The 14,292-nt window shown below is 41.7% G+C and overlaps 1 protein-coding gene across 3 annotated transcripts in view; it reads right to left on the bottom strand.

The window, feature by feature from the left end:
* slx4ip (SLX4 interacting protein) overlaps positions 1 to 14,292 on the bottom strand; it is a 95,210-nt gene that overhangs the window by 36,382 nt on the left and 44,536 nt on the right. For all 3 annotated transcript variants that reach the window (XM_078405644.1, XM_078405645.1, XM_078405646.1), the window contains one exon: positions 206 to 283. In XM_078405644.1, coding sequence (XP_078261770.1) covers positions 206 to 283 — 78 coding nt within the window. The remainder of the gene's footprint in view (positions 1 to 205; positions 284 to 14,292) is intronic.

Here is a 14,292-nt window from a genome sequence, read left to right as displayed (position 1 = left end):
TGCATGACCCGCTGAGTTACTCCACCTTTTTGTGTCTAACATCATTAAATATATTCAGCAAAACAATGCTTAAGCATGGTGAACAAAAAATATATTTTTTATATAAAACTGGTGTTTTCAATCTATTCATTGACTTAACGAAACAAATGCAATCAGTATTTTCAGGTTCAAAAAAAGATTTAACCATTTCCAAATGTATACATACCACAAAATTGCTGTTTTGTTATACATCTTAAGTTTGCGTGTCTTTTCATGAAATAAGCAGCAAGCCGGAAATTTTGACCTGCAAAAATTTTGCAGATTAGTGGAATGTAGAAAATATATTTTAAATTGAACAAATCATCACACGTATGTTCCTGGATTACCTACTTCTCTTGGTGTAGAATTGTCCACGACATTGCTTAGTTGGCTAGATTAAATGTAGGAAGGAATGGCAAATGCTGATTTATACCGAAGACACAAAGTGCTGGAGTAACTCAGAGGTCAGGCAGCATCTCTGGAGGAAAGGAATAGGTGGCGTTTTGGATTGGGATCCCTTCTTCAGACGGGTTCTTCAGGAGCGCAGGAGGATGAGGGGTAACCTTATGGAGATGTTGAAGATCATGAGGGGAATAAATAGGGTTGATGCACAGAGTCTTCCCCAGACCCGAGGAATCATGAACCAGAGGATATAGATTCAAGTTCAGAGGGAAGAGGTTTTTAAATAGGAACCTGAGGGGCAACTTTTTCACTCAGATGGTGACAAGTATATGGAACGAGTTCCCAGTGGAGGTAGTTGAGGTAGGGACTATAACAACATTTAAAAGATATCTGGACAAGTACAAGGATAGGAAAAGTTGAGAGGGATGTGGGCCAAATGCGAGCAGGTGCGACTGGTGTAGATGGGGCATATTAGTTGGCATAGGCAAGTTGGGCCGAAGGGCCTGTTTCCACGCTGTATCACTCTATGACATGAAGATCCTATTGGGAGGAACAGCTGTGAACATGCAACAATATACTAATTTACTTTTCTTAAATTGGTCTTGTTCTCAAGAGGACAAAACAAGTTTTATTTCAAATGGTAATAGTTTTGATTACTTCCAATTTTTGAATGTCTGAAGCATTCAGAAATAATGCTCAACTATTTTGGCAGTGCCAGCTAAATTAGGAGACACAGCTGAGTCAGCTGAAACCGCTCACACTAGTAGGTGGGGCTTGCCCTAGCTCTCCCCCCACCATATATATCCATTACAGGGAAGACTCTTTATGTTACACAGAGCCTCACTGCACAGGACCTGGCCAGCTCCCCTCTGCTTTTTTTTTTTATTATCAAAAAATGTATTAAATTATTTAAAAACAATATTTACAATACAATAAAACAAAACAGAACCGACCACCAGAATACAATACAAACAAATGTATCAAATGAAACTATTATACAACTATATTACAATCCCTATCCAGGATGCATCCAATCCCCCGCGGTGCCCAGCGGTTCCGGAAATCCCCCAGGGTGCCCGTGGGCAGCGCGTAGTCCCTCTCCAACACCACCGGGGCGTGGACGTAACCCCGGGAAAGGGGTAGGCAGCCATCTCGGGCAGATCCCCTCGGCTTGTTGTGGTTGGCTGGGTTGCCCCGGGTAAGTTCAAACCCTATTCATTGGTCAGCAACAAGTGTGGCCACTCATACCTACCCATGAATTCTAGCCCAAGGTGTTTGAGTGTGTGATACAGATACGAAGCATTCTTTCGAAAGAGTACAGAATTATTCCATTACTTGAAAGTCTAATACTTTACAATGTATCTTAAGTCCTTGAAAACAGGACCAAAGGTGAAATCTCGGCCAAGATGGACACTGGCATTTTGGTTAATGAAATCGTCTGCCCATACTAAAAGGAGTAACTCAGACAAAAATCAATGGAAAGCATTTAAGTCTCACAAGGATATCAAGATAAAGTGGATAGACACAAAATGCTGGAGTAACTCAACGGGTCAGGCATCATCTCTGGAGAAAAGAAATCGGTGGCGTTTCTTCTGGAGTGGACTCCAGACTGAAGAAGGGTCTCCATCTGAAACGTCACCTATTCCTTTTCTCCAGGGATGCTGCCTGACCCGCTGAGTTACTCCAGCATTTTGTGCCTATCTTCTGTGTAAACCAGCATCTGCAGTTCCTTCCTACACAAGATAAAGTGGATCAAATACTTGAAAATACTCTATGGCAATACTCTACTGGACTGTTTGTAAGAAAGGAGTTTCAGCGTGTCTGCACTTTGCACATGAGACAATAAAAACATCATTGAAAAATATAATATTTAAAGAACTGGCCATAAAAGAAAAAACTAGGTGGGAGAGAAAAAAGGAATGGCATAGTTTAAAATACAAACAAGGAGCAATTGTCCGAGCAGTTATCAGGCAACTGAACCATCTTACCACAACCAGAGAGCAGTGCTCAATTACTATCTGCCTCTTTCGTGACCCTCGGACTATCCTTGATTTACTATCCTATGCTGGATTTACCTTGCACTAAACTTTATTCCCTTATCATGTATCTATACACTGCAAATGGATCGATTGTAATCATGTATTGTCTTATTCTGCTGACTGGTTAGCATGCAACAGAAGCTTTTCACTGTACCTCGGTACACGTGACATTAAACTAAACTGAAGTTCATCTTGGATGGAAAAATTGCGCAATGGCGAATCCCTAACGCAGTTCACATAAGACGTGAAAGGAAGAGTCTCACCCGTAAGTGTCTGTAGATTGGCATGATTGGAACTAAAATAATCACAATCAGATTCCACTCGATAAGAAAAAATGTTCACACACATTGCACTGAAATGTAAAATAAGGTTACATGTCCGAGATTCTCGGCTAGGGTCTTTAATAACTTCTCCAGTCTCCAGGGTATAATGGCAGTCAACACTGATCCCACTGAGAGAAGTAAACAGAATTAAAGTCTAGCCTCGTTGTCAAGTTGGTCCGCTGTAAGGGAGAAGTTAAGCTATTGTAGCTGATTTTATTAGCTGCTCCCCTGAGAGACTCATTCATGTGAGAAACTTGGAGCTTTAAGGAGGTGGTGCCTCTAGGGATTCTTCGAACCTCAAATTCTTCAAACGGGTTCTGAGAGAAGAATTAAAAAAGCTTTCACCAATCACTCATTCCGGTTTGAATCCGTAGAACCGATGAAACATTTTTCTCAAGAGGTAATCCATACCTTTTGTCCAGAAGTATTATAAATCAATTTCCACAAGGATCTCCGTAAACCCTATTCAACTATTACAAAATATATTTTTAGAAGATTAAAATGGAAGGTAATAATCACAACAATTTAGAAAAAAATTAAACAGGAACACAACACTGTGCGGCACGGGGGCGCAATGGTATAGTTGCTGCCTTACAGCGCCAGCGGACCAGGTTCGATCCTGACTACGAGTGCTGTCTGGATAGAGTTTGTATGTTCTCCCTGTGACAGCGTGGGTTTCCTCCCACACTCCAAAGACTTGCAAGTCTTGTAGGCTAATTGGCTTCGGTAAAATTGTAAATTGTCCCTGGTGTACGGGGCGATCGGTGGTCGGCGCGGACTCTGTGGGCCGAAGGGCCTGTTTCCACGCTGCATCTCTAAACTGCACTAAACACACAAGCATCAGTAGTTTCAGGAAAAATATTTTACTTTTTATTATTTATTAATATTACACATCACCTATGAAAGTAGTCATGGTAACAACCTCAACAATATGTGGAATATGAAAAGCTGTTTCCAATTTAAGGAAAGAAACTCTGTAAACTGTTAGGACCATTTGTTACACTAATAGGCCAGGAAAGCACACAAACGATTTGCTTCTGAACATAATTATGAAGAATAGCTGTAACCGATAGATCTTGAATACTGACCACACTGGGATTTGGAAATAATATTTTCAGTGTATGTCTTTATTTCCCAGGAGATAGCATAGTTGCATGTCTCCGTTTGAATGTGGGAAATGGTCAAGAAAGTCTCAGCATTTCAAGTCATGTAAACTTTCAAAATAACTTTACCAATTGCAGAATGAAGTGCAATTACTTTGAGTCATTTTTGGCAGCTACCTTCATCCTTTTTCCAGCAGCGAACTTATCTGATATGCTGACTGTAATCAAGTTACACCATTTTAGCAGATACTGCAGAGGCTCGCATTTTAAAATTGCCATCTTAAAATTAGATAATTGTGTGTTTTTTCCCCCCTTATTGAACTTAAGAATTGTTCAAGATGAAAAGCAAAAACCATGGCTACATATTTCTACAGTACTTTTTAATTTTTTTAAAAAAAGGAATTGCAATCACAGCCAAGCAGACTTCAGCTACATAACACTGCCAAGTAGGGAATGTGGTACACGACGCGACAATGGAAGCCTTCTCCCACGGCTATTAGTGACCATTCAACTGGGAGCCTGGGAAAATGCCTTAAAGCTGCTGAGTTATCTGGAGCAGCCTGGCAGGTGTTCCTGTCACTGTAGAATCTGGCACCTGCATAACTCTCTCGACCAGCGATGTTTTCTCAAAACTAGGCATCAGACTTTAAGGAGGCATGTTGTTTTCCTGTAAACATCTGAACTGTAACTACTAAGAAAAAAAACCAACAGCCATTTTTTGGAAATTTTTCGAAGTCATATAACTTGGCATCGATTGAAACTATTAGTTGTGTATCAATCATTAACCTGAATAATATCATGAACAAAGACATTCTTCAGCCTCAGGGTTCAGCGAATCTTACATAAGCAGGAATGAGGTAGTGTTAAATAGAACAAGTATCTATACTGCTTTCATGAATTTATGGCTGAAAATGAAACCCTTTTATATAGACGGTGTTTATGCAAGTCAGATATTCAGTTATTTTAGAAATAAAGCAGATGTACTTTGATAAAACCACCTCATAGTTTGAGAGAGATTACCAGTCTAATCTCTCTCAATGCTGCACGCCTATGGCTCTTTGTCATAGATAAAGGGTGTCCTGGATATTGTTGCTTAGACATCCTTTAATTGACAACTAAGCATTTGAAAACGGCATAATAACAACTAGATGTCTTATGCTACAGGTCTTGCTTCTGTTTTTAATAACCCTTCAGAATGAGAAGCATGTGTGTGGATGAGAATGTTTTAAGTTGCAAAGCTGTCCATCTGTAAATAATAACTGCATTTCAATCATTTAAATGACCTCAGATTTGATCCTAGGTTTCACCAATTTCCATTAAATGGATCCCATTCCTATACTGGCACAAATTAAATGTAAATAATTTTCTACATAAAATTACAAATTGCAATAAACTCATGATTGGGAATTCTTCTAATAGAACTTGATGTTTAGCAACAGACATGCTAGATGCTGTTCCAACCTTGACATCAGTACTGCAGGATGAAACTCTAGTTTAGTTTATTTTAGAGATACAGCGTGGAAATAGGCCCTTCGGCCCACTGAGTCCGCACTGACCAGCACTATCCTACACACTAGGAACAATTTACAATTTTTACCGAAGCTAATTAATCAACAAACCTTTTCGTCTTTGGAGTGTGGGAGGAAACCGGAGCACCCGGAGAAAACCCACGCGGTCATGGAGGAAGCGTGCAAACTCCGTACAGACAGCACCCGCAAGTCAGGATCGAACCCGAGTCTCTGGCACAGTAAGGCAGCAACTCTGCCGCTACACCACCATGCCACCTCTAGTCTGGCATTCTGTGGTCTGGTTATGTTTTGAATCTTTAATGCAGATACATGCTCATTAACTAATTCTAAGTAAGAACTAAAATCAAGATCCTTACATAACTGTAGCTAATTAACCTTACAGTGCTACTTTTGCAATCTCAGCCAACAAAATTTCCGAATTAAGGAAACTGTGTTTCTGACAGTTCACGGGACAGTTACAGGGGAGTGTCTGTACTTAAAAATAATATAATTAAAAAGACCAGTTCTGCTGCTCAGAGAAAGGTAATGGGAAGCAATTCTTCTGGTTGCATCCCAATGGTGCAGGACAATAAATTTTCAATGTGTATTTTACCAACAATTGTCTTGTTGATTTTTTAATTAGAGGTTACGAGAGTGATCCCAGGAATGCTTGGGTTAACATATGATGAGCATTTGACGGCACTGGGCCTGTACTCGATGGAGTTTAGAAGGATGAGGTGGGGACCACATTGAAACTTACCGAATAGTGGAAGGTCTGGATAGAGTGGATGTGGAGAGGATGTTTCCACTAGTGGGAGAGTCTTGGACCAGAGGCCAAATCCTCAGAATAAAAGGACATATCAATAGACAATAGGTGCAGGAGTAGGCCATTCGGCCCTTCGAGCCAGCACCACCATTCAATGTGATCATGGCTAATCATTCTCAATCAGTACCCCGTTCCTGCCTTCTCCCATTACCCCCTGACTCCGCTATCCTTAGGAGCTCTATCTAGCTCTCTCTTGAATGCATTCAGAGAATTGGCCTCCACTGCCTTCTGAGGCAGAGAATTCCACAGATTTCTACAGCACAAACCAATGTGTACAGGTGATCGATGGTCGGTGCAGACTCGGCAGGCCGAACGGCCTATTTCTATGCTGTATCTCTAAACTAAATTAAATTAACTATCACCCAACAGTCTTTATCCCAACTCCCTTGTAGTTCTTTATATCATAGCCAACTTTCCCAATAGGGTCGTGAGCTGTTTCACCCACTGAGTTCTCCCAGTATATTTTATTGTTATAGTTTTGAAACTGTGTGCATAGTTTTGTAAACAGTGTTTATTTTAATGTTAATTTAACTATTCTGATTGCTTAATTCTATTTTGTCGGCATTCTTTGACAACATTACACTTTTTTTTAACCACAAATTATATTTTTGATAGATGGCAGGCTGTAGTTATAAAATGTAACTCTCGACAAGTTGAGACTTGATTGACTTGATCAACCTGCTTTCAGCACATCATTATAAAAGTCACTGCATGTTCGCTGAACCAGAAAATACCATTTCAATACAAACTTAATGTACGATAAGTATTCTTAGGTTTTGCAACATTGAGGTTTTCGGATGTCAATATAACAAAATAGTGCATTGCAGCACTCTCTTAGAAAATCTGAAGACATGATAAAATATAAAACATTAGAAAATCCAATTGTAAAATCAATTGTTGGTGATATGTTAACATTTGAGACAAGGAAAAAGGGGATTACTACAGCAGTGAGCTTTGTTTCATCCCTAAACTACCATGAAATAATTGCAACTAAAGCACAGGTGGTAGAGCCACTGCCTCACAGCGAGACCCGGCTTTGATCCCGACCTCAGCATCTGTCTTTGTGGAGTTAGCAAGTTCTCCTTGTAATCGTGTGGATTTCCTCCAGGTGCTCTGGTTTCCTCCCACCTGCCAAAGACGTGCGGGTTTGTAGGTTAATTGGCTGCTGTAAATTGTCCCTAGTGTGTAGGGAGTGGTTGAGAAAATGGGATAACATTGAACTGGTGATCAATAGTAGGCGTGGACTCGGTAGGCTGCAGGGGCTGTTTCCATGCTGTATTTTAACCTAAACTAAAGTTTAAGTACCGGTGTTATACTTAGTTTCCCTGCCTGCAGACAATAGACAATAGGTGCACGAGTAGGCCATTCGGCCCTTCGAGCCAGCACCACCATTCAATGTGATCATGGCTGATCATTCTCAATCAGTACCCCGTTCCTGCCTTCTCCCCATACCCCCTGACTCCGCTAAAGAGCTCTATCTAGCTCTCTCTTGAATGCATTCAGAGAATTAGCCTCCACTGCCTTCTGAGGCAGAGAATTCCACAGATTTACAACTCTCTGACTGAAAAAGTTTTTCCTCATCTCCGTTCTAAATGGCCTACTCCTTATTCTTAAACTGTGGCCCCTGGTTATGGACTTCCCCAACATTGGGAAAATGTTTCCTGCCTCAAACGTGTCCAACCCCTTAATAATCTTATATGTTTCGATAAGATCCCCTCTCATCCTTCTAAATTCCAGTGTATATAAGCCTAGCCGCTCCAGTCTTTCAACATATGACAGTCCAGCCATTCCGGGAATTAACCTAGTAAACCTACGCTGCACGCCCTTAGAAAGGAGATGAGGAGGAATTTCTTTCGCCAGAGGGTGGTGAATCTGTTGAATTCATTGCCACAGATGGTTGTGGAGACCAAGTCAATGGATATTTTTAAGGCAACGATTGATAGATTCTTGATTAGTATGGGTGTCAGAAGTTATGGAGAGAAGGCAGGAGAATGGGATTGAGAGGGAAGATACAGTAGATCAGACACGATTGAATGGCTGTAGATTTGATGGGCTGAATGACCTAATTCTGCTCCTATAACTTATGAACATGTGCTGTGCTGCACTGGTCCTCTGGGACAATATTCAGCACTTAACTCTATCATCCCCTTTAAACATAATTAAATACAGAGAACTGCATCTCGGAACATTCCCCACCCCTGGAATTGGATCCTCAACTTCTTCTTCAGCAGACCACAATCAGCTTGAATTGACAATACTTCCTCCTCAATAACCATCAACAAAGGGGCACCTCAAAGGCTGTGCGCTCAGTCCCTTGATCTACTATCTATATCCATGACAATATAGCCAGATACCATTCCAACATCATCTTTAAATCGGAAAATGAAACCACTCTGATGTATAATGGGTAACGATGAGTCATGAGTACAGGAGGGAGATTGATAATCTGATTGAATGGTACTAGGGCAACACTCTTGCTCTTAATGTTACCAAGACCAAGGAGCTGATTATTGACTTCAGTAGGGCAAAGCTGGGGATTAATGAGTCTATCTTCATCAGCAGGTTGGCGGTGGAGAGAGTGAACAGCTTCAAGTTTCTGGGCCTGCATACCTCTGAAAATGTATCCTTTGGCCAGCATATAATGCAACCACAAAGAAAGCTCATCAACTCCTTAGAAGGTTGAGTAAATTCAGTACATCACCAATGACTCTTCTTCTGCAGTTGAACTTCTACAGATGTACAGTGGACAGCATATCGACTAGATGCAACATGTCCTGCTTCGGATAACTCGAACGCCCTGGAATCAGGGAGGCTTCAGAAAATGATGGACTTTGCCCATTCCAACATGGGTACTGAGCTCCCCAACATCAAAAGGATCTACAGGAGGCACTGCCTCACAAAGGCAGCTATTATCATCAAAGACCAACAACACCCTGGCCATGCACTCATCATGCTACTAACTTCGGCAACGTAAAGGAGCATGACAACAATGGCCTACAGGGCCATTGCACTACAGTTTTTGGCTTAGCGCTATCATGGTCTGTTTAACCAGTATCAGTTTAATTAATTATTAATTTATTGCATTATTGATAATGGTATATTTACTTGCCTTAATGGGTCTGTAAAGCTGCAGCAAGTAAAATTTTCATTGTTCTGTTACCGGTACAAATGACAATTAAACATTTTTGACTTTTAGACTACTGATTAGGTCCTCTAGATAGGATATGGATCAATTGTTGCGGGACAATGCAGCCCATTACATTTATTCACAAAATGCTGGTAACTCAGCAGGTCAGGCAGCATCCTGAGTTATGCTGCCTGACCTGCTGAGTTACTCCAGCATTTTGTGAATAAATCGATTTGTACCAGCATCTGCAGTTATTTTCTTATACTACTTGTCAGCCCATTACATTATTTGGTATGACACATGCATGGAAACCTACCAAAGATAGACACCAAGTGCTGGAGTGACTCTGCAGGACAGGCAGCATCTCTGGAGAAAAAGGATGGGTGGCCCTTCTTCAGGCTGAAAGTTGGGGGTTGGCGGGAGTGAAGAGCTGGAGGCGAGAAAAAAACCAGGACCAACCTGGGCCAGCCGCAAAATACCACAGGCAGGGTAGTGCCCTGGCAGGCCCATTGTTGGCGAGGGAAGGTGTGATCTCATGAGGGATACAATGTGGTGAACTGTGTAACTGGTTAAATGAATGGGGGGCAAGGGGAGGGCAGTGAAGGTAGAAGTTACTTAAAATGAGAGACGTTAACGTTCATACCGCTGGGTTGTAAGCTACCCAAACAAAATATGAGGTGCTGTTCCTCCAATTTCATGTCCTTTAGACATGATACTGGGTTGTGCCAATATTCAGGCACTGAGATAGCCACATGAAACAGGCATTAATATTTGTAGAAAGCCTAATAAGGGGGCTAACACCACCGTTTTCTCAGGAAAATAAACTGTCAGGGGTGTGATTCACTCAGTTTTTATTCACATGGGTTCAGACCAGCAAGTGACTACCACCAGTAAAGTTAAAAAAAAATTAGGTTTTCGTACACGACGTGTTCAATAGACACAGATAATTTAGAACATAAAAATATGCAACATGCCATTTGGAGCTTTAATAATTCGCAGCAATTTAAAATATAGGTGACAGGATATTGCAAATATTCCCTATGCCCCACCTGGACTCACATCCATTTCTCCTCTTCCAACTACATTTTGTCCTCTAGCTTCACAATTAGCATTTCTTCAATCCTTTTTTCATCTCTAGCCTTTGTCCACCATCTCCCTATCAGTACCCCCCATCATCAGTCTCAACATATTACCTGCCATGCTTTGTCCTACCTCTCCTCTCTTCCAGCTTTCATTCATCCCCCCCCCCCCCCCCAATCACAGTCAGTCTGAAGAAGGGTACTGACCCAAAATGTTACCTATCCATGTTCTTCAGAGATACTGCCTGACCCACTGTTACTTGACCTATTTACTTACTTGACACTGATAACCAGATTTAACTATTAAGGATTCAATCAAGTAACACCGCCTGCACAAGAATGTTCGTTGACTTGCTTGGGTGGGACAAGTTAGAGGGATATGGGCCAAATGCAAGCAGGTGGGTCTAGCGTAGCTGGGACATGTTGGCCGGTGTGGGCAAGTTGGGCCAAAGGGTGTTTCCATGCTCTGTGAGTCTATGACACTTTGCGCCTTTATTTGTAAACCAGCATCTGCACATCCTTGTAACCACAGAACAATCTGTTGTTCATTACATGGCAACATGTAAAATGAGGGACATCTATTCCCTTTGTTGCACTTAATCATATCCAAAGTTATTGTCAAGTTCTGTAAAACTGTAAAATACAACAACTGAAACAATATACACAAAATAAAACCAAGTCAAAATGTACAATTGAAAATGAAGTTCAATAGCAAAACCACAAGAAAAGAATTCAAGCGTTTTCCAGACGTACCGCAAGTATTCAGAACCCTCAGAGGAAAGAAAACCTGGCTCGGGTGTAGCTGTACTTCAGCAACACACACCTCAAATTAAAGCCATTTGTGGTCTTCGCCCACCACCTTGACCACATTGTTGCATCACTCAATGCTTTCCACCTCAATTCCACTCCCGGCTCAAAGAAACCTCTTTGCGGCCCCAATTCTTTGAAGCAATCCTTTAAACATAGAACACCGCACTGAAACAAGCCCTACAGCCTACAATGTCTGTGCCAAACAATATACCAGCTAAAGATGCGTAGGAAGGAACTGCAGATGCTGGTATAAACCAAAGGTAGACACAGTGTTGGGTGGGTGATGTTTCGGGTCTGAAGAAGGGTTCTGTCAACCCATCCTTTTTCTCCAGAGATGCTGCCTGATCCGCTGAGTTACTCTAGCACTTTGTGTCTATCTTCAGAATATACCAGTTGAAACCTCTCAACACCTCAACACCAGCTCAACACCTACGCTCGGTCCGCATTGGCCAAATTGATTTCCCCGTGGCCGAGCACTTCAACTCCCCCTCCCATTCCCAGTCTGACCTTTCTGTCATGGGCCTGCTCCAGTGCCATAGTGAGGCCGACCGGAAATTGGAGGAACAGCACCTCATATTTCGCCTGGGCAGCTTGCAGCCCAGTGGTATGAACATCGACTTCTCCAACTTTAGATAGTTTCTCTGTCCCTCTCTTCCCCTCCTCCTTCCCAGATCTCTCTCTATCTTCCTGTCTCCACCTATATCCTTCCTTTGTCCCGCCCCCCTGACATCAGTCTGAAGAAGGGTCTCGACCCGAAACGTCACCCATTCCTTCTCTCCTGAGATGCTGCCTGACCTGCTGAGTTACTCCAGCATTTTGTGAATAAATACCTTCGATTTGTACCAGCATCTGCAGTTATTGTCTTATACTACCAGTTGAAACTAATCTCTTTGGTCTTAAAGAAGGAACTGCAGATGCTGGTTTAAACCAAAGATAAACACAAAAAGCTGGAGTAACTCAGCGGGACAGGCAGCATCTCTGGAGAAAAGGAATGGGAGTCGTTTGGGTCCTATCATATATGAAACAGGTCATTGTTAGCTGTGTGCTGGGTGAGAACAAGTATAGACAATGAGACTCAACAAGACGACTTTGAAGCTGGTATGACTTGGGTGGGTGAGGGACGGAGAGAGAGGGAATGCAAGGGTTATTTGAAGTGAGAGAAATCAATGTTCATACCACTGGGTTGTAAGCTGCCCAAGTGAAATATGAGATGAGATGTTCCTCCAATTTGCGTTTGGCCTCACTCTGACAATGGAGAAGGCCTAGGACAGAAAGGTCAGTGTTGGAATGGGAAGGGGAAGGGGAATTAAAATGTTTGGCAACCGGGAGATCAAGTAGGTTGTTTGCAAGGAAAATTTGAAATGACTCAAAAAGAATACAGAAAGGAATGAAGGAAAGATAAAGGAACAAATCAACATCAGCAAAAGACAGAAAAGAAAAAGAAGCAACAAGATCATTCAATGTGAAAGAAGACAAAAAGTGCTGGAGTAACTCAGTGGGTCAGGCAGCATTAGAACATGGATAGGTGACGTTTTGTGACAGGACCAAGGTCTCGACCCGAAACATCACCCATCCATGTTCTCCAGAGATGCTGCCAGACCCACTGAGTTACTCCAGCACTTTGTGCCTTCTTTTGTAATTATCATATCATATCATATATATACAGCCGGAAACAGGCCTTTTCGGCCCACCGAGTCCGTGCCGCCCAGCGATCCCCGTACACTAACACTATCCTACACCCACTAGGGACAATTTTTACATTTACCCAGCCAATTAACCTACATACCTGTACGTCTTTGGAGTGTGGGAGGAAACCGAAGATCTCGGAGAAAACCCACGCAGGTCACGGGGAGAACGTATAAACTCCTTACAGTGCAGCACCCGTAGTCAGGATCGAACCTGAGTCTCCGGCGCTGCATTCGCTGTAAAGCAGCAACTCTATCGCTGCGCTACCGTGCAAATTAACATCTGCAGTTCCTTGTTTCTAGGTTATCCAATGTATTACGTTTGAAGCACAATCATCGTTGCCACTTATGTAAACATGACAACTTTGGGACACCATGATGGTGCAACGGTAGAGCTACTGCCTTACAGCGCCGGAGACTTGGGTTCGATCCTGACTACGGGTGCTTGTCTGTACGGAGTTTGTATGTTCTCCCCGTGACCTGCGTGAGTTTTCTCAGAGATCTTTGGTTTCCTCCCACACTCCAAAGACCTATAGGTTTGTAGGTTAATTGGTTTGGTATAAATAAATGTAAATTGTCCCTAGTGTGTGCAGGATAGTGTTTGCGGGGATCGCTGGTCGGTGTGGACTCGGTGGGCCGAAGAGCTGTATCTCTAAACTAAACCAAACTAACTAATTAAATGACGAAAAGGTTCTATGACCAGTGAATCTGTTCTCTGCTATACAAGGCTGATTGTTGGCCAGAACACCGAGAACTTTTGCCCCTTTTTTAATGCTGATACTCTAACTTTCCGATGGAACCATGGTTGACATAGTGTCATAAACAGCATATCTTCAGCAGTCAGTTGAAGTTGTTAGCCTAGATTTCTGGTTGGGTGTTTTAATGCACAAATCTTTAAATATAGATTACAATAATATAGCTTATTACAATAAAATAAATATTTCAACAATAAACTGCGCATTGTCTATGCAAAAAAAGCACTTGGCAATCCCTAAATTTAGTAACATCAACTCAATTCATCAGATTATTTAAACCTCAAGTACATTCTTTCATCTGAACTTTATTATTCTTGGTCATTTTTGCTGAGTGTCATATTTAAGAATGCACTAAGAAGCTCCAAATGGAGATAACGTTTGTATTAATTACAACAATATTGCCAAGATGTCAAATAACCGGAAGACTTTTTAAAAAGAAAATCCAATTTCCTCTATTATAACCCCAAAAAGGAATCCTATAAATATAAACACAATAATACATTTAAAAAAAAATTAGGAATCATACAGGATTTCTTTTGCTTCAATTCATTTCAGTTTATTTTCTACTCTACCATAAGCTAGGGTACAGTCCCAGTTTTCAAACCTACCTCATTTCG

The sequence above is a fragment of the Rhinoraja longicauda genome, chromosome 9 (genome assembly GCF_053455715.1).
Source record: "Rhinoraja longicauda isolate Sanriku21f chromosome 9, sRhiLon1.1, whole genome shotgun sequence".
In the NCBI taxonomy this organism is placed as follows: Eukaryota; Metazoa; Chordata; class Chondrichthyes; order Rajiformes; family Arhynchobatidae; genus Rhinoraja; species Rhinoraja longicauda.
This window is presented reverse-complemented; position numbering and strand designations above follow the sequence as displayed.